General features: G+C 40.1%; 1 protein-coding gene across 4 annotated transcripts in view; it reads left to right on the top strand.

The window, feature by feature from the left end:
- The window catches only part of RABGAP1L (RAB GTPase activating protein 1 like), a 342839-nt gene extending 327278 nt beyond the window's left edge, over positions 1 to 15561 (top strand). For 3 of the 4 annotated variants that reach the window (XM_063428176.1, XM_063428177.1, XM_063428179.1), the window contains 6 exons: positions 10254 to 10364; positions 11000 to 11104; positions 11839 to 11922; positions 12026 to 12097; positions 13465 to 13656; positions 14849 to 15561. In XM_063428176.1, the coding sequence (XP_063284246.1) occupies positions 10254 to 10364; positions 11000 to 11104; positions 11839 to 11922; positions 12026 to 12097; positions 13465 to 13656; positions 14849 to 15025 (741 nt within the window). In that variant the 3' untranslated portion in view covers positions 15026 to 15561. Of the gene's footprint in view, positions 1 to 8762; positions 10070 to 10253; positions 10365 to 10999; positions 11105 to 11838; positions 11923 to 12025; positions 12098 to 13464; positions 13657 to 14848 lie in introns of those variants that run through there. The other variant, XM_063428180.1, reaches the window with a different exon arrangement.
- The last annotated feature ends 4640 nt before the right edge of the window (positions 15562 to 20201 follow it).

The raw sequence follows: 20201 nt of genomic DNA, 5'->3' as shown, positions 1-20201 counted from the left end.
GCACAGCCAATCAATGCCCCTCCTAGAGGGCACAGCCAATCAATGCTTCTCATAAAGGGCACAGCCAGTCAATGCTTCTCATAGAGGGCACAGTCAATCAATGCTTCTCATAGAGGGCACAGACAATCAATGCTCCTCATAGACGGCACGGCCAATAAATGCTTCTCATAGAGGACACGGCCAATCAGTGCTTCTCATAGAGAGCACGGCCAATCAGTGCTTCTCATAGAGAGCACGGCCAATCAGTGCTTCTCATAGAGAGCACGGCCAATCAATGCTTCTCATACAGGGCACAGCCAATCAATGCTCCTCATAGAAGGCACAGACAATCAATGATTCTAATGGGGAAGCATTGAATCCAGTGCTTCCCTGTGAGCTGCATTTGATGATGTTCAATGCCCTCATGGACGTCGGAGGACTCTATTAGAGGTGTGTTATCCCTGCAATATAAACATTGTTATTTTTATAAAACTGTAATGTTTTACATTGCCGGGTTAAAACTACAGAGCCACTGCACCCAGACCACTCTACAGAGAATTAGTGGTCCTTCAGCATTGTGGTGGTCCCCAAGGTTACATTTAGTACACCACAAAGCATCCTGAGTGTAATATCTTAATATAATCTTTGTTATAATATACCATCTCATTAACTTTTTGTATATTGAACTATTTGAAAGAATTAATGGTCTACCTTTCCAAACCCCCCAACCTCCTCCCCCTTTTTGACAGCCATCTTTCTGCACCTTTTGTCAGATTGTCAGTTATCTGGCCCACTGGTCGCCAGTTTGCAACAGTGACAGTTGCAATAATTGGATCAGATAACTGACAATCAGGTGAAGTTTCTTTATGGTGACTGTCAGAAACGGGGAGTAGTTTTTAATAGCTGGGGGGGTCTGTTTTTAATAACTGAAGATTTCACGTAGTTCATCTCAATGAAAAGCTTGCTGTGCAGCAAGTATGTATATAAGTATATAAACAGGATGTTATTGTTTCTTACCCAAGTATCTGTAATTTACACCATGAGAGTGGTGCAGTCACAGGATTAAATCTTCAACACATTATAATTAGTATTAGGTCAGTTGGTAAAATGATACCAGGTGCTCGAATTGCATTTATTGACAAAAGGACTTTATGTTAAACTTGTGGAAGTTGATTTTTCTGAGTCTCCTCTCTGGAAAACAATCTTCTTTTAATATTAAATATAGCAAAACACAATGCAGTGTGCGATGTAAATATCCTTTAAAGGCACACGGTGTTAGAAATACAAACGTATTCGTGACACTTGCTGTTTAGGTAATCCACCCCATCCAATCGCAGTACAAAGGCGATTTTACTCACCTTTTCTCCCATGAGCGGCAGTCTGGCCTGGCCGGCTGCAAATCTTCTTTTATTAACCCGAGCTGTAAAGAGGATATTATCCCAGTGGTCGCAGCCTGTCATTGCCATCCATAGTTGGATGGATTCCCACTGATAACACTAGTGTAACAGTGCAGCTGCAGAAGGTACAGGCTATGGCCTATGGGTGAAAGAGGGAAATCCAAAATGGTGACGATAATCCAGGGAAATGTGCCCATAGACCTCCAACAATCCGCTATATAAACCGTCACATATAGTAATAAAGAAGCATAACAAGCATCTATATTTAAAGGGACCCTATATAAGCACAACTCATGGCAAAATATTAGTTTACTATCAGGTTAAACCAAAGTCTAGATGTGACCACTCTGCCTTAACTTGGGGTTGTTAGAAAGGAATCCTACATTATAGTTGTTTTTTTATAAGCTTCATTTTTAAAAAAAAATATAACATAAAAATAAAACATGTCTGGTGTCTCTACATGCTAGAATATGCATTTCTATCTGCAGTTGTGTTCGTAGTTGAATAGTTTTCTTTAAAAATTATGGTTATTTAAAATATGCCTTGTACATAGTGTTGCTAAGCCTAGCTTTCCATTCTATTGACATATCATTTAAAGAGACATTCTGGCTCCAAGACAATTTCATTGGAATGTGGTTGTTATGGTACGAGCAGGTCCCAGGCACTGGCTTACCTGGAGGGTAACAAGAGGTTTAACCCAAAGTCTTCAAGCTAGCATCCGATCATTCTGCCTATGAACTTCTGATTCATGTCCGAGGCTTCAATCAGGAAGCCTTGGAGATTTTTCTCTCTCTTTCCTCAATGAGGAGCTACTGATACGCTGGAAGTGTCAGCTGACATCCTCTGGCTATCAGCGGTCTGGTGTGGTCTGAGGCATCCTGTCCGATGCCTCGGTCATGGAGCTGTAGTTCAAGACAGGGCAATCTGGTGCCTGCTTCGTTTAACCCCCTCGGGTAAGTCTGGGACCTCCTCCCACCATAACACATTTATGCCAATGAAGTTGTTATGGTGCCTAGAGTGTCCTTACTATAAATACTGATGGGCAGCACATGAAAAGTGGTTATCTTCTGTATGTATTATTCATATATTGCAGGAGGAAATCTAAAGGATTTTTATATTGAATTGCAATCCGTATGAGAACATCTAAGGTAAAATAGGTGATCTCAGCTAAAGTCAGAGCTTGGCTACTATTTTATTTTATCATTTGGATTGCATTTCATTCCAATTTGACGTTTAGTGAATTAAAAAAATATATATATCCTTAGCGAATCAGCATATGAATCCTACATACTGTGAGGCAACACCTTCCATGCACACTGTCACGTGTCCAGGTAAATCTGGGAGATCTGGAACCAACCATTATGGTTCTGATTTAGCCCTTCGCTGAGTGCTTTTAATTTGTCGTTTAAAGACTTAATGATTATATTGCAGGGAAATGCTATATTATCCTTAGTCGCTGGTGGCAAACCCTGGCATCCTAGATTTCTGAACTCTAATTCCTGTGGTTAAGAAACATGTAGAGTGCAGAGCTTAGCAATCACGTCCTCCGAGGACAAGAACTGAGACTATCTAATTTACAGACAATGAAACCCTTTCTTTATCAGATCAGGGGAATCTAATTAAGAGTAAATAACATGCATAGGGACAGTGATTAGCCTTTTCACCGTTCTACCTCTGATTATTTACTTAAATTTAATAGGTTAGACTAATGCTTCGTTCAGTCCTTTAATTAGGCACAGAATGACCACTACAAAGGGCAAACTATTTCTATAACGAGATCTAGAAGAATGCCTTGTGTATTAAAAACACATATTTTGGTTTTATCAGAAGGTTATAGTGATATTGAATAGCCTTTCAGCAGAGGCGGTAGAGACTAGCCCCGTAGAAGGCTTCAAGAAAGACTGAGATTGACACGGATGTCTTGTGCAGGAAAACAAAGTTCTAATTGAAGAAATGAAAGCATGAGATAGGATCATCTATGAGGAGTAGTACAGGATCACTTACTGATCCCATTAAACATAGAAACATAGAATGTGACAGCAGATAAGAACCATTCAGCCCATCTAGTCAGAGCAGGGGCTTTTCACGCTATAGCTGACCTGTTCTATACTACTACTTTGATGATCATCTTGCAGCTATCTGCCTGCCCGCTACTCATGGGAATTGTAAGCTATCAGTCAGCAAAGGACATGATGCATGATGCCTACTCCTGAGACAGAGCATTGAATGAATAGAGCGTTAAGAAGCCACTTGTGTCCTTTTCTTTCAGTTTGTGGTTGTGCACGACTCCCTCCTTCTCTGAGTGAATGGGAAACTGAATGAGCTGGGCATTCATGCACGTGTCTTCACTGACTTTTTCATTGCATGATCCTCCTGACATACAGCCTTAGACTGGGACCCACTGCAGAGCCTGAACGATTGAATCCCATTGGTCTTCTCCAAGTGTCGATGTTTAAACTGCTCTCCATATCAATAAAGTTATTGATATAAGAACCTTCTCCTCTAAATGTTGCTGGTAAACCCAAATGCTGGGTTCCTAAATGATCAATGGACGTATTAACTATTGATCAGTTCCTACAATATGTTTTGGGGCTTTTTTTTTTTTTTTTTTTTTTTTAAATGTCCTTGTTTGACCTTTGTAGTAGTCTGAAATGATATGCATTTTGTGGTCAGTAAGTTATATATTTATATTTTATATAATATAGGATAATGTTATTTTGATGATTAAAATGAACAAATCAAACTGAACAAGTTATCAGTTAAATGGTGAGTCCAATAAATATTTTTTATTTTGCTGTTAATGTTTTTTTTTTTTCTTTCACCTACATAGAATATAACATTGATATGTGAAAGGAATGTAATTAAACAATTTAAATAAACGTTATAGGACACAAATAAATTTATTTAGGACTTTTTCTGACATTTATTCTGATTATATTAAGGCACAGCAGAGGTCAAAAACATTATCACAACATGCTGATATTTCTACTATGTTTCTATTGTCCCCCAATAATTCACCTTTTTATATTGCTTTGTAATATTGTTACACATTTGATAACAGAAATAAAGAATGCCAAGTACCTATGATATAACTAATTTTAGCCTTTTATTACTCATTTATCCGTAAACTGAGCTCTGTGTGCAGGTTTTCATGGTTGACGTGACTCAACATGACTTATTTAGTGACATAACTTGCCACCAGTAAGCCAAGCAATCACACAAAGAGTTTTGAATAGACACTACTCTCCAAATGATAAATGACCCTCTTTGTAGTTAGGTATGTAATTACAGTCCTCTGAAGTTTAGCCATCAGATAATTCCGGTTCTGTTCCACATTTCAGAAGCCTGTGATCCTGATACGCATATTTATTACACCCTTTATTATAATGCCTGCATAATTCAAATACCATCGAATGAATTAACTTTTATATATAAATAAACTTCACAACTATTGTACGCCCTGTACAATAATAAGCCCTATATCTGATCGGACTGGGCTGTATACAGTATACATACACACTATGACTACTGCACAGATTATACGTACACAATGTAACTGTATGCCCATCTACAATAAGATCACCTGCAAAGTGCTGCAAACACCTAGTAGGGCAATATAAATGAAATATTCGTGCATATTTCAATTTGCTTCTCATTATTCTGCGCTAACTGTGGCCAATGTATACTGGAGCAGCAGGAATTGTGCCGCCAACTCACAGGAGAGGCTTGGGAGTTTATCCCCTAAACAGTGAATGGTGGTCAGTACAACTAGCGTCTAACATTCTATTAGCGCTTCGAGGGAGAGATCTATTTCCCATCTAAGTTACTTTATCTACATCTCACAATTTCCCGTGAATAAATCTACATTGTTCAGATACCCGCAGGGAGAGGAAGGAAGATATTCACACTAATCTAACTAACCTTAGCTATTGTTTGATTTTTAACTTTTTGGATTCCCAGGGGCAAGTAATGTGTTGCTATATTTTTGGTATCCAAAGAGTTCACTTGTTTTGCATATATTCTAATTAATATTAAATGTATATACAAATTTCCCTTGGTTAGAATTCAGCAAGGTAATTATTTTGCTTTGCGGCTGTGAAGGACAGTAGAATGAACCTCTAATAGTTATAGTGTGACGCAGGTTCTTGAACTGTTCTGCCGCTGATTCCAAACATCTTTTTTTGGCTGCGACTCAGAGGCCCGGAAAGTAGAGTCAGTACGCCCTCCTGTGTTTATCTTACTTCCCAACCAGCTCTCAGGCTCCTCTCTAATCTACCAACTGCTAGAGAAGGAAGTAACAGGAGCAGCCCCTGTCCATCTAAAAAGGAAAGGCAGCATGTTTGGCTCTGATTAGGCAGTGCTCCACATAAGAGAGTCAGACTGGGAGGTAAGTCCACCTCTGCTGCTTGTTTTGCTGTTGTCTGCCGCTTTTTCTGTAAACAGCCTTGAGAAGTCCATCTGCCTGGCTATCCTTGTCAATGTGCCCAGCAGTTACAGCTACAGTGACCATTTAGGGTGTGCGTTAACCCCGTTAGTGCTTGTATGCCCAGGGACTTGTTTTGTGAGGCAAGCATTACATAATAAAGATTCGGCAAATAAAACCTCCTTGCAAGGAGAAAACATTCCTATTTTCTATATCTAGGAACGTGCCTTACTTTTAAAAAGTATCGATTAGACGTCAGTGTTGGAACCAGAAGCATACATTGATAGAATGGTGCAGTGTATTACAGGAAACCAAGTATTGTGCTGTATTACATAGGATGTGAGGAAATGTCTGCAAGGTAGCAGCTGTTGTTCCAATAACCCGTGATGGGAGTTGCAGTTCTACAATATCTGGGGATCTACTTCTGGGCATCCATGACGTGCATTATGCACATTCCACATTGAAACTATATTATCAGGTTTCCTTACTAAACCATTGGGCACACCACAGTAAAAAATAGTACTTCTGATTTGTGGAAAAGGATGGCTATGCTTTGCACCTCAATACTTAGCATTCCTATTTTATTCTGCCGTAGGGCTGTGTGTTATCATGCCAGTCGTAATTCACAATATATCGGGTGCTAGTATTAGCCATCACTGATTTAGGCTTTGTGTGGAAACAACGCTGAATCACTTAATGGCCCTTGGTGTGGAATGGGTTAAGGCCGTGATATTTATACAGTACTATCGTTAACCTACAGAAAGCTTACACCAGTCAGACCAGTATCTAGTAAAAAGACCGTGCCCTGCAGGAAAGGATTAGGGTGAGGCTGTGCCATTCATTGTAAATACCTGACCAGGTTATGTGCTTTCATGGTAGATTCACTTGTGTGAACTTTCTCCTACTGTACATTGTAATTAAATACATAGAGCAACATGAAAGGCCCAAATAACTCCATCGATTTCCCTTAGACCTTTTACCCTGGCGCTGCTTTGCCATGCAAATAACCGTGTGAGCATAGATTGTACAATGTGCTCGTCAGAAACCAATAATCGTGACATAAAAGGCTTGCACTCCCCTGTCTGGAGAGGGTCATGATAAGGTGGATGGAATGCAGTAGAATTTGCCTGTTATTATTATTATCGCCATTTATATAGCACCAACAGATTCCGTAGCGCTTTACAATATTATGAGAGGGGGGATTTAACTCTAAACAGGACAATTACAAGCAAACTTACAGGAACGATACGTTGAAGAGGACCTTGCTGAAACGAGCTTACAGTCTATAATTGTTCTTTGTGCTCATGACAGAGGTCGTTACCAGCCACCCCGATCATTATTGTCTAGCTACAGAACTTGTTATATGGGAGCAGGAACGCACTCTGCCCTATTAAATACATATAGAAAATAGACCACAAAGAGCAGTCACAAGCAAATCAGTCATTTATTAGATTGCCCTTCAGTGATATCCCCTGAAAAGAAATGTTTGCTCTCAGAGTTCAGTGTATCTGAACGTATTCATTCCATTAAGGTCGATTTCTTACAATGCAACGCACTTGATATGAACCAGCTTAGAATGTCAAAAATGTTTTAATATAAAAAGTCTAAACTGCAATATTGAAATCAGGTCATCCTGCTATAAAATAAACTTTATTATCACCGACATGGAATATTAATTCAAGAGACACTCATGGGGATATACTTTCAAGTGTACATTTTGGGGAATTTACTAATAATTTAAATTTCTCGGCCAAAATTGCTCAATTGGAATAATTGTCCAAGTCCTCTTTTCTGTTAATCTTGTTTGACCTTAAATTTGAGATTACTTTGAATTGGTGACCGTTTACTCTTTAGTGATTAACTGATTGAGATACCCCCTCCTGCCAGAGGTGACACTTCCATTACAACAGTGTGTAGTTCAGGGTAACTGCTAATTAATCTGGTGCAGGCAACAGCAGCCATTGGGTTAAATAACATCATAATCTACTGTTATTCAGCTCCAATAAATAACTAAATGAAACTTCTACTACACTTCCATCCTTAAAATCAGATTTGTGTTTACAATGGATACCAGGGACCGTAGACACTATCTTGATCCTGTTCACATTTGCAATAGTTTGTCTGACTTGCTGTTATATGCTCACATTAAAACCGTAAAGTGCTATGGAATATGTTGGAGCTATATAAATGCTGGTAATAATTAGAGTATTAAATCATTTCAGTGCAAGTTGAGGTTCCATTTAAGCATGCTGTCATGTATGCTGTGTATTTTTGAGAAGCCCACAACAGTTGTTGATGTCTGAAATAAGCCCTGATTGGCGCTGTAGATGGATTTAAACACAGTGTAGTCGAAGTTCTACTTGTGTGTTCTTCACGTTGATTGCCATTGACTCTTTTCCAGTATATAGGAAACATAAATGTGCATTGATGCATGTCAAAATGTTATTACGCTAACCATATAATTAGGGTTATTACAACTGATCTAAACCTTCAGAAACAAATTGTGTATGGCATTCATATGGCGAACCTTTCTGCAGTTTTCAGTGTATTAAAATAAATTCTGCAAAATTACCCATTAGCTCCTTCCCAATGGCACATGATGGGCGTTCCAGAGGCTCTTTAGCACTGGTGTGTGACATGATCAGAGCACACGCTATAACATAGGGGTTTTCACCTTTTAACCTACTTTAAATAAGTATTAACACTGTTAGGAGAGAATATCTGAGCATCTCTTACACACTGTTTGCTCAATAATTTGCAATAACAACAGAACTTCAGTTTCCTGCTCAGCAACTCAGGAAATAACTCAACCTCCGTATTGATTGCTGTGTCAAGTCTCTGCTATTCAGAGCACACTGTAAGCTGCAATTAAGGAAACACACCACCCAAATACCAGCTACCCCTCTGCATACCCTGCACTCCCCCGAAATAATAAGACAGACTCTTGGTGAGTATGACACTTGATTGTAGCAGCGGACGTTGTTAATAGGACTAGTAACAAGCTGTGTGTTTATACTTAGCTGTCCTAAGCAGGACCCACCTGAGAGTACAGTGACCTGATTATTGCAGGGACTCCATGCAAATCTAATGGGCACCCTAATATATAGCGTAAGCATTCCCTAAAATGTTCAGAAGCCAAACACCTAGCCGTGTACCACTTTTACACAAATACCCTAAACCTGTCTGCTCCATCTCTTACACAAGTTACACATAAGGGTTTATTCACTAAAGTGAGGTTTGTGGAATATTTTAGTTACATGCGGATCTGGGAAATAGTAGGAGAAGGAGAATTCATCAAATGTGGATTCTTTGGCTGTAAATTGTCAGTTTTCTTATCAAGTAAGCAAAACCTGAACAGAAATACTTATAGTGTCTGGATTCAAGTAGTGTGGGCTTCACAACTTATTTTACTTTTAGGTAATTACCGATCCTTGTTTTATTGGTGTTTGACTCACAGCTCCTGTGTTGAATATATCCCTGATGGGAGGCTCTGTATTACAATAACCTATCCAGCCTCTAAACACGTCATTTCTATAGCCGTATTATGACAGGCTAAAGGTAATCACATATGTCTTTTCTTAGGGTGCAGTTCGTGAATTGTCACTTTTATTATCACAAACCGGTTTGCAGCCACATAAAGCCAGCCAAGACATTTAATACGTTAGATTTTAATTTGTTTGCTGTCACCACCAAGCTTCCAGCTCTCTGCAGCTCAATGCAATGCCAGCCCCCAGTCAAAGTAATGGTTAGGGGGATATGCTGTGGCAATATCTACCTATCCATTATATGAGATGCCACTGGATGCTATGGCATACATATCCCATGATGCCTAGTCCGCACAATTAAACAAAAAGGACACTCTGTGTACTTGAATTCTAGGTAATTCTTGTGAAATGCTGAAATCAAGTATTCATGTCCCTAGTTTAATAGTAAAACTGTACGCAAGGCTGGTGGTGTAAGAAATTGTATTATTAAGCGTCATGGTATGTCCGGAGCGGACATCTAATAAACCCACATTCTGCGCGTTCACGTAGAATCCAGTTGTTAGTGGATTGCAAGACATCCACTTGAGTTTTGGAGCTGATCTCTCTTTAGGGAAGCTGTTGCCTGCCTGTTCATGTGCTTTCATGTCTATATATGTACAAAACCCAGAACGCCTTGGGCAGGTCACTTCTTGCCACTTGTGAAATCTCCTTTCTGCTTGTTGCTTTTTTCCCGTCAAGTCGTGCAGTGCCAGGACATCATGTTGCACTTGAAAGACCAGCTCAATGTACATACTGCTCTTTACGTCCTCCTACCTTCACTCCCTGTCCCTGAATTCCTACAGCACTTCTTCACCTTAGCATTACCTTGTTCTATTTTTCTAGCACTCACATTCTCTTACTAAACCTGCCTCTACCTGAGCTGTTTAGTAATTTAATGATTTCTGACATGTCTGTACCGTCTTCTCACAGAGAGAGAATCGCCGACTGCAGGAAACCAGCATGAGACTGGAACAGGAAAATGATGACTTGGCACATGAACTGGTTACCAGCAAGATCGCCCTGCGCAGTGACTTGGACCAGGTGAGCAGCTCCTTGTCAGTCTAATCACACGGGCCAAGTTTATAAAGAGGCTTTGTATTTATTGTCTGTTTGTTTCTTGTTTTTTATTGAGTTTATTTGACTATTCTCAATACACTAAGCTTCTAGGGCAGTGGTGGCATGCTTTGACACGCCAGCTGTGTGAAACCTAGATTCTCGCATGATGTTAATTTAGCCTTAGAGCAGAACGTCCCTCCCCAGGAATTTTCTTATCATGTTTACGTATACCCTATATTTAACAAATACGTAGGTGTGAAAATTAAATGTGGAAATCTACAACTCTTTATCTGTAACTGGGCGTCTCCATCTTAACTCTGTCATCACGCAAAGCCCACCCCTCTGCTGGAGATATCATAATAAAGAATGGTCACTTCCTCTATATCTGTGTGCATGTTTGTAAGATGTAGGCATGGAGAATAGATTGATTTGGCTGTGATGAGTCTCAGATAAACATTTTTCACATTGCGGAATTAATGAAAGCTTCCTATGTGTGTGCTTGTTCCCTTCCAAAAGCATAAACTGACACGTATGAAATAGGCTTATCAAGCTCGAGAAGGAATATACTTTCAGGTCATTCATTTTGGTTTTTGATTGTATTTGTCTTTGTTTGACTGCAGGCAGAAGATAAGGCAGAGGTTTTAAATAAGGAGCTTCTACTGACCAAACAGAGGTTGGTTGAAGCTGAGGAAGAAAAGCGTAAGCAGGAGGAAGAAACTGCTCAGGTAGAAGAATGTTCTCACCTTAAAACCTCATTCTCCTTCATTACCTTTACTTAGAGCTTGTTATTATAATACTTTGTTTAGTTGTGTTTGTTTTGTGTTTATTTAAAAAGAAAAAAGAGAGTAGATAATGGTTTCAAACTCACCCAGGCAGCAGCTGCTATTTGCATTATTAATTCAGTCAACCTGAGACTTCTATCCCACCAGTCATAGCACAATTTAAAAGAGCCCTAACCCCAATTCAAATTAGAAAGAAAGAAAAAAAATATAAAACCATGTACAGGGTGAAATAATGCAATCCCCTCATGTGTTATTACAATGACTCCCTGAGACATTTTCTCATAATGCACGGGTTCACCATCGTACCTACCTTCTATTGTCCATCTGTACCAAAATAGACCTGGATGGTTTGCATTCTAGAAATTCCGCACGCAATGTGTTTGTACTAATCACGTGTTCTTTTACATAAAGCTCAAATAAAACATTGCAGTATTTCAATATACAATCCCAAGACCAGATTGCATTCTGCATGAACCACATTTGATACCATCATAGTACCTTAATCGTTCAACTTATTTAGTGATGTGGCTCAGGTGCCGATCCCTTGAGATGTTTGCCACAGAGAAGGGGATGGTGACGATGGATTGTAGGAAAGACTCTTGGACATTTTATAGAACACTCAGCTCTGTGGGGAGGGATGTGAGAAATGATGTCTAAATTAAACTTGATTTCTACAGCTAAAGGAAGTTTTCCGGAAACAGTTGGAAAAGGCAGAGCAGGAAATCAAGAAGACAACAGCTATAATAGCAGAGTACAAACAGGTAAGATCCGCACATCTTGACGTAATCATGGCTGCTGGTTACATTTAGCTGTGATTGTGTGAACACCATAAATAGATTTTTCTCTTTCTCTGTTCTTTGAAAGATATGTTCCCAGCTAAGTACCCGGCTGGAAAAGCAGCAGACTGCAAGCAGAGAGGAGCTGGAGATGGTCAAGGTGAGAGAACCGTGAAGTCGCTGGTGATGGCAGGTTTACTCATTGTGATAATTCAAAGTGGATTTCAAATTTAAGGCCAGAGCAGCTGAAAATGCATAACTGAGTCACAGAGTTTTCCCAATCCGGCTATTTTAGTAAATTCTCACTTTAGTAAATAACACTAGTGTTTTCCACTATAGACAGAATGTTAGTGATTCCTCGAGATCCAGAATATTGGACTGGTCCAATGATATTCGCATATTCTAGATCGAGGACTGAGAAGGGTTTCCAAGTAGAACTGACAGAGCAGTGATCGCTCCGGCTGAGCCGTGTGGCTGTGTCTTGTTTCCAGTAGTTAGAAGCTGTCCAAACGTTCTGCAATATCCAAAGTGTTACATTTAAAGGAAATCTACCAAAACCACTACATAGTTTATCAGTTGGATATTAATATTCTTTATTTATAAAGAGCCAACACATGCGGCAGCGCTGTCCACAGGTACAAATTGGTAAAATAATAAGGTACAATACTTGAGGGCATATTCCTGTTGAAACTTAGTTTATTAGTTATGGTGGTATTGGTTTCCTGGCGCTGTTCTGCAGTTTCATAACATCAGTGGCTTCCCCTGGCACCAATATCCCACCCTCGTTGCTGCCACACTAATTGTACTTCTGAAAAAAGTACAATGATAAACGGTTATCCCAGCGCTATCTAGTAACCATTGCCAACCAGGGTTTGAACATGGTAATGTGGAAATAAATACACTCTTTGCGTTATCAGTGTATCTGCACAGGTGGTGGGCTGTCAGTGATGGGGAGAGACCCTGTTTAGACTAAACGCAGTTTGACTGAAATCCTCAGGGTGTCAGGTTCTATTATTTATTGCACTTAGTTACATTGTTACGTAACTGAAAAGAGACTTGCGTCCATCAAGTTCAGACTTCTTCAGTGATCATCATACACATGTATACTTCAGATTTATAGGCCCAGAGGCACCTTCAGGTTTTTTCTAATTGCAATCCAGTGGTTGTAGACTTTTTGTTCAATGTGGCTACAAAGCCTGAAAATGGTCCATACCATCTGGAATGAGAGTTAAATCACTGCTAATACATCATGGCAGATGTCACTGGAATAGGGAAATTACTCATAATTTAGGCCTTGATTGAATATTTCTGGATAAGCTTTTCAAATGATTTTATATTTTGAAAATATCTTATTTTTTGTCATAAAAATATCTTTGATATTTTAATATTTTTGGGGGGGAAATAATTTTTAAAGTTTATCCAAATATATTAAATTGAGGCCTTAATGTGATACCCATAGCTGCTTTAGTATATGCCGGTTTAGCATGAGAATAATTTAAACTGTTTTACTGATTTATTTATTTTCAGGCCAAGGTTATGTCTTGCAGCCACTGCAGTGAGATCTTCAGCAAGGAAGGGTCACTACAGGGGGCGGGAATGGAAAAGTCAGGTGACGGAAGCGATGATGAGAAAGATACGCTCATGAAGCACCTGCGGGAGATGGAGTTAGAGTTGGCACAGACCAAACTGCAACTTGTGGAGGCCAAATGCAAAATTCAGGTAAGGCAGTATTCCATCACAGTGAACCAAGCATACCTGATGTTTACTACCATACGTTAACTACCCTTGCAGCAAAAAAATATTTTTTAAAATGCACTTCATGAGCCGTCAACCCCCATTCTTTAGTGCTGCTTACCTTTTAGAGATGGGAGGACAAATTCTAGACAGAATTGTAAGAGCAAAAACTGAGCTCCCTCACTGGATAAAAACGTACCTGGTCCCTTATATAGCCGAGGCCTGGCCGCAGACCTACTCCTAACATCCATATTATTACACTAGCTCTTTCTCACGTCTTTAAGCAACCCTACAGCCCATTAAATAATGAGGGCGGCAATATTCATGCACATTGATAATAGACCAGTGTTGAAATCTTCAACGGTTACTCCAAGCACAAAGACCATTTCAGTGATCTGAAGTCATGGTGCAGCATTTTGTTACAAAATCGTTAAATGCCATATCTCCTGCGTTTTGTAACTCCACCTCTAGCAGCACCACAGGAGCGTCATTAGCTCTATTGGCTAAGAGTTCTCAGCCAGTGAATGGCCGGCAGGATCAGCATCTGGCTTGTGCAGTTCCGCAGAAGCCAGGTGACATAAACCTGCTAAACCGCCGACTCAGCGCCCAATAGGAACCAGGTACAAGGGCACACAGTTGTAAAATGGTTTGCCCCATTAAGAGGCACTGGTGTCTGGGTACTCCTACTGTCGTAACCACTACAGCGGGTTTCAGTAGTTATAATGCTTGGAGAAATCCTTTAACTTCTATTTTTTATATTTTTTATTTTTTACCCTGTGTTACGTGTACAGTATAAATGTTTAACTGTTTACTAAATACCTTGCAACCTGCAGCCACTTCACATGTAACTGAATAGGTTAGAACAGTCCTTTAACATCATCTAATGTCAGCTTGAGTTCAGATTTCAATATGCCTTGGAGGGATACGTTGTTCTATTCATGCGCCATTGCATGAAATTGACGTAGTAGCCACAAAGTAGATATCTAGCTATTGTAAAACGACAATTATTGTGATGCTTCATAAAACGTCAGACTGGCTAGCCACTATGGGAATTGTAGGTCTACCTTCTAGCCTAGAACTTAATCATCAACACCATCAGTGCCAATGTTAGCCACCACTGACATCCACCCTTTACTTTCCCAGTCCTCACAGCGGCTCTTTCTGCTCTCTTTCACAGGAACTTGAGCACCAAAGAGGCGCTCTTATGAACGAGATCCAAGCTGCCAAAAACTCCTGGTTTAGCAAAACCCTGAACTCTATTAAAACAGCCACAGGAGCCCAGCCCACCGCACAGTCCCCACAGGGAGCTCAGGCCTCGAGCCCTACCCTGCAGGCTCCGAAAGACAGTACATAGCACCGACATGGGGCACATGAAAAGAGCACAAGATGACCAAACAGGAAGCAAACAATGCAGGACAGGAGCTCCACCACCTTCGCGTTGCCTTCTAGGAACGGTTACTACATTTTATTCATCACCAATGTGCCCTTCAGGCTTCAAACCTCCTTGCACCTGGTCCATTCCGCTTCCTGAAATCTAACCTTTCTTTGAACAGCGGCCACTTTTACACTTTTTCTTTTAAGGACTTGTATTATTTTAGTATAACAGTGCCCAGGGCTCCAGATCGTGTGTGCGTGTTTTGTAAGTATAAATATGTTGCTGTGGATATTATACAAATGTTTATAGAAATGCAACTTTCCATATTTGAGTGAGAATTTTAACATAATGCTGCCTATGGAAATGCTAAATATTTCTTTGTTTTTATTCTTCTCATCTGTCAGCGGGATTTTGCTCCCTCGGACGCAGCATTGTATTCAATGCAACTCGTTACTTTTATTAATCTGCCACAAATACAGAAATTGCCTATTACTGTAATAAAAGTCATTGGCACACCTGGTTTCTGTTTATTGTACCCGAGATAAATGATATTTAATGTTTGTTTTCTTAGGGAAGGTCTACAGCAGAAGGAGTTAGGAACCCCAGACTTGCAAAGCATCATGGGATATATTCTAGTAGAATTGCAACCTGCTTCCACAGTCTACAAAGCCATTTACATTGCGGCTGTGCAGAGGTTGAAGTCAATGATGGTGGTTTCATAAAGATTTCATCTTCTGTCTGTTTTAATGTCATGACTTTCCAAATGTTTGGAGGTAAAAAAATATATATATATTTCTTGAAACTCAAAGTGAGGACCACATTTAAAGGGAAACTATAGTGCCAGGAAAACAGTTGTTTTCCTGGCACAATACCACACACTCCCTCGCAGACCTCCCCTGTGTTACAGAAGTGGTGCTGGTTCAGGCTCTGCCAACAGCAGCCAGCAAGGGGGAGGGAAGAACTAATGCGCATGCGCGGCAAGCACCACACTCGCATTAGGACTTCCTCATAGGAAAGCATTGCACAATGCTTTCCTATGAGGTTTTGGGTGGAGTTATCCTATTTATTAAAAACTGCAATAATTACCTTTGCAGGGTTAAGGAACCAGGGACACTGGAGTGGTCTGGGTGCATATAGTGTCCCTTTAACTTGTCTTTTAAATTATACAACCTTGTGTTTAAAAGTTGCTGTAAAGATAACATGTTTACATGACAATCAGGACAACAAGCCACTTAGATACAAAACAGACACTTTATTTACAAGCAGCAGAGATTTTAATGCACTAGATATGTGACCTTCTTGCCTCATTAACTCGCATTTATTATATATGAATGAATATTTAAAGACAACATCAGTCTAATTATTTATATTATAAGAAGTTTCACATCAACCAATACATCCTCCAGGCTCCATGGTAAACCTCTACCAGAGGCTAATAGCCTACAATTCCCAGAATAATCTAAATGCAATAGGTGACCAGAGAGTCATGAGAGTTGGCTCATGAGATGCCTGAACTACAAAGTCCCCACACAGACTGCGACACACAACCCTTTACTTTACAAGGACTTGAAGGAGTTTTCACTAAACCAGTAATTGGCAATTTTGACCTGTAATTTGAAATACATTTTTTAGTGAATAATTTATCAACAGCCATTATTATCTAACCAGTTTTCGTGGAATAGTTCTCCAAGTTCAGTGTTTTCAGTTTGGCTTATTCCAGCCTAAAATCTCAAACTGATCTTGGCTAAACTTCAGTTATAGTCCTGATACAGTCTGATGAATGGATAGCATAATTGATTAAAATTGTTAAATCAGATAGAATACACATCTGCTGTGAATGAACTCCAGAACTGGTTTCCTGAATGCTAGATTTTAAAATCTGCTTGCTTACTATAGCGTACAGTTACATGTGTAAAATTCATCTCAGCAGCCATGATATGATAACAACTTGCAGGCACTGGCGTACATGCAGGGGTCGCGGCTGCGACTGGGCCCAGCCTCCCTGCGACCCAGTATGCATGCCAGTGTGGCCACATTTTGCCAGCCTCTTCTCCTGGGGGGCCCCCTTGCGGATGGCAGTGGCATCACTTTGAGGGCGGCCAGTCCTGCTGGCGCGCGAGGGAGCACTTTCCCCAGCTCCCTCTCGCTCACTGCACTGATGCCAGAGTCTGTAAGCGGCACGCGCGAGGGAGCTGGGCAGAGAGCGCTCAGGGAAGAGTGCTCCCTCGCCGCCTGTAGGACCGCCCAGCTGCCCCACTGGACCCCAGGGACAGCAGAAATCCCCTCAGCACTCCCAAAGGTAGGGAGGCTGGGGGATTAAATAAAAAAAAAAAAAAAAGTGAGTGTGTATGTGTTTGTTACTGTGTGTCTGTTAATGAGTGTGTTACTGTGTGTGTCACTATGTTTGTGTGTCTGTTATTGAGTGTCTGCTACTGAGTGTTTGTGTCTCAGTGAGTGTGTTAGTTTGTGTGTGTTTGTCAGTGAGAGTGTGTCTGTTAGCTTGTCTGTATGCGTCTGTTCGTGAGTGTGTGTGTGTGTGTGTGTGTGTGTGTAGTTAAAACCCCTTCAGCACTTACCTTTTTCCAGCGCCGGGCTCCTTTGGCGCTGGGGATCTCTCCGCCACTCAGCTCTGATTGCACATTCAAACAGTCCATATCAAAGTATTACTCAATGCTTTCCTATGGACGTCCAGCGTCTTCTCACTGTGATTTTCACAGTGAGAATCGCAGAAGCGCCTCTAGCAGCTGTCAGTGAAACAGATACTATAGGCTGGATTAACCCTCAGTGAAACATAGCAGTTTCTCTGAAACTGCTATATTTTCAGCTGCAGGGTTAAAACTAGAGGGACCTGGAACCCCGACCACTTCCTTGAGCTGAAGTGATCTGAGTGCCTATAGTGGTCCTTTAACCCCTTAAGGACACATGACATGTGTGACATGTCATGATTCCCTTTTATTCCAGAAGTTTGGTCCTCAAGGGGTTAAGTGTATGTGTATCTGCATGCACTGGCGGCAACACCTTTTCAAATATAACTATTTGGGCTTAAAATAAGCAACTCCTGCTTTAGTAACCCATCGGGCACTATTATACATTTTCGTCCTAATTGCTGAGCTGGACACATTCATAATTTATTTTCCAATTTGGCTATTGTGGCCTACAGTGCAGAGTGGATACCAAAAATGTAATAGAGCTTATCACAGAATAGTTTAAGGATAAAGAAAGGGGGGTAACCCATGAATGAATACTTGGGAAACAGAGGAGATAATCCTGAAACTAAATAGTTACCCTATTAAATTAAAACTTAACTTTTAATAGTATTTTAAAATAGACACAATAAACAGAACAGATGGTTGCGGCCAGAAAAAAACCAAAGTGTCACACTGCCAAACTTTTACACTTCAATCAGCGTAGGGTACCCTGATGTATCTGCCATCTTATAACAATGTAATGAAAGTAACATCAGGTGCTATATATTTCTTTCCTTTAGAAGATTACGATCACATAACACTGGATGTGATACTCATCTGATAGATAGACCAAATATATTCAACAATATACCTAAACACAGGGTCTTTGAGGGCACCTAAATAACTGTCCACGGTGGCTGTGAGAATAATCACAATGCCAAAATGAAAGCTGGAGCCAAGTCCTGACACCTGTATCGCCAGTCAGGTGGCTCTTCAAGGGGATACACTATATACACAGACACACACTGAATAGGTATAATATAGGTAGACCTAAAAGTGGTCATTCTAATTATAGGTTCGATATGTTTTATGGAATGGCAATATGTTGAAAGGAAACACCAAATATAAAACTGACCTCACAAAAGGTCGAAGATGCTTAAAAACAATCAAATAACTACATATTGGGTGTACATGAAGAACACTTGCTAAATACAGTTAGAAGTGTAGTTATACGACATGACAAAGAGCGATATTGCCTAAATCTTGGTTTTGGCAGTCCAATATGATATACAAGATACCACAAAACAAACCGTTATTACCACTTACCATGGAGGTATGATTCAATGTCACTTAAAAAACACTGGAATCACATACTGTGCTGTAACATGACGGCCTACCAAGGATATCAAATATATGTTTGAGAAAAAAAAAGGGAAAAAATGGTACGCTGGTTTAAAAAGAAAATGTTTATGGCTAACAAGTATAAAGGAGAGAATATTAGCTAGAAATTAGGTTCACAGAGAAAGGGTGTAAATTGTAATTCCTCATGGAGCCCTATAATGACCAATGTTGTAAAGGTGTAGATCCATTTGGATTCTTTCTCGAGTAAGATCAAGTTGAAGTTGCCTTTTCGAGCGTTGAGACTCAATTTCTCTATTGCTTGAAAACTCATTCTCTCTGTGTCTGAATAGCCGGTACGTCTTGCCAATGTATTTGCAAACTGCAGCTACAAGTGATAAGATAAATTAATTGTGTGGAGCTGCAGTTTACAAAACCATTGGCATGTACCACCACTCCTGTATTAGAGGACACAGCAAATTTAGAGGGCTTGATGTAGTCACTTGCATTGCAGTGGCCATGGTTTCAGCTACCCATGTAGAACTGGGTCTTCGTGGTTCAATGTGACTATGTACAAGTAAATCATAAAGATTCATTGATCTACGTGCAGTCAAAGCCAGTCTAGAACTTTAAGATTCCTTCAGATCCTAATCATGCAGTAGCATTGGCCTGTTTCTCATAATTTCACAGGTTCCCAGACTTGATTGAACGTGCCAATACACCATAGTTTAGGTGCTTCCTCTTTTAGTCATGACTTTATCAAACTGTCAGCCCTATTTATCTTGCAGACCCTTTGAAACGCTCCCTGTTAAGGTAGCCTCGTGCTTTCAAGTGAGAATTCAATTCATAACATTCACACAGAAAATTTAAATCTTCAGAGCAATTTCTTCTAGCTCTTAAGTATTGTCGAATAGGAACAGATGATGTCAGTGTGCATGGTGGCTGTCCCAGTGAAATAAACGGTTTGTAGCAGTCGACTTTTTATGATGTTTGGTTAAGATTTTATCATCTGTTAGTAAAATCTTCAGGTCTAGAAATACTAATTCATACTCATCGATAACATGTGTAAGTTGTAAGGTTATGTCATTGGTGTTCAGATCATTGACCTACTTCTCAAACAAACCGATTCT

This window comes from Pelobates fuscus, chromosome 7 (genome assembly GCF_036172605.1).
Source record: "Pelobates fuscus isolate aPelFus1 chromosome 7, aPelFus1.pri, whole genome shotgun sequence".
NCBI lineage: Eukaryota > Metazoa > Chordata > Amphibia > Anura > Pelobatidae > Pelobates > Pelobates fuscus.
This window is presented reverse-complemented; position numbering and strand designations above follow the sequence as displayed.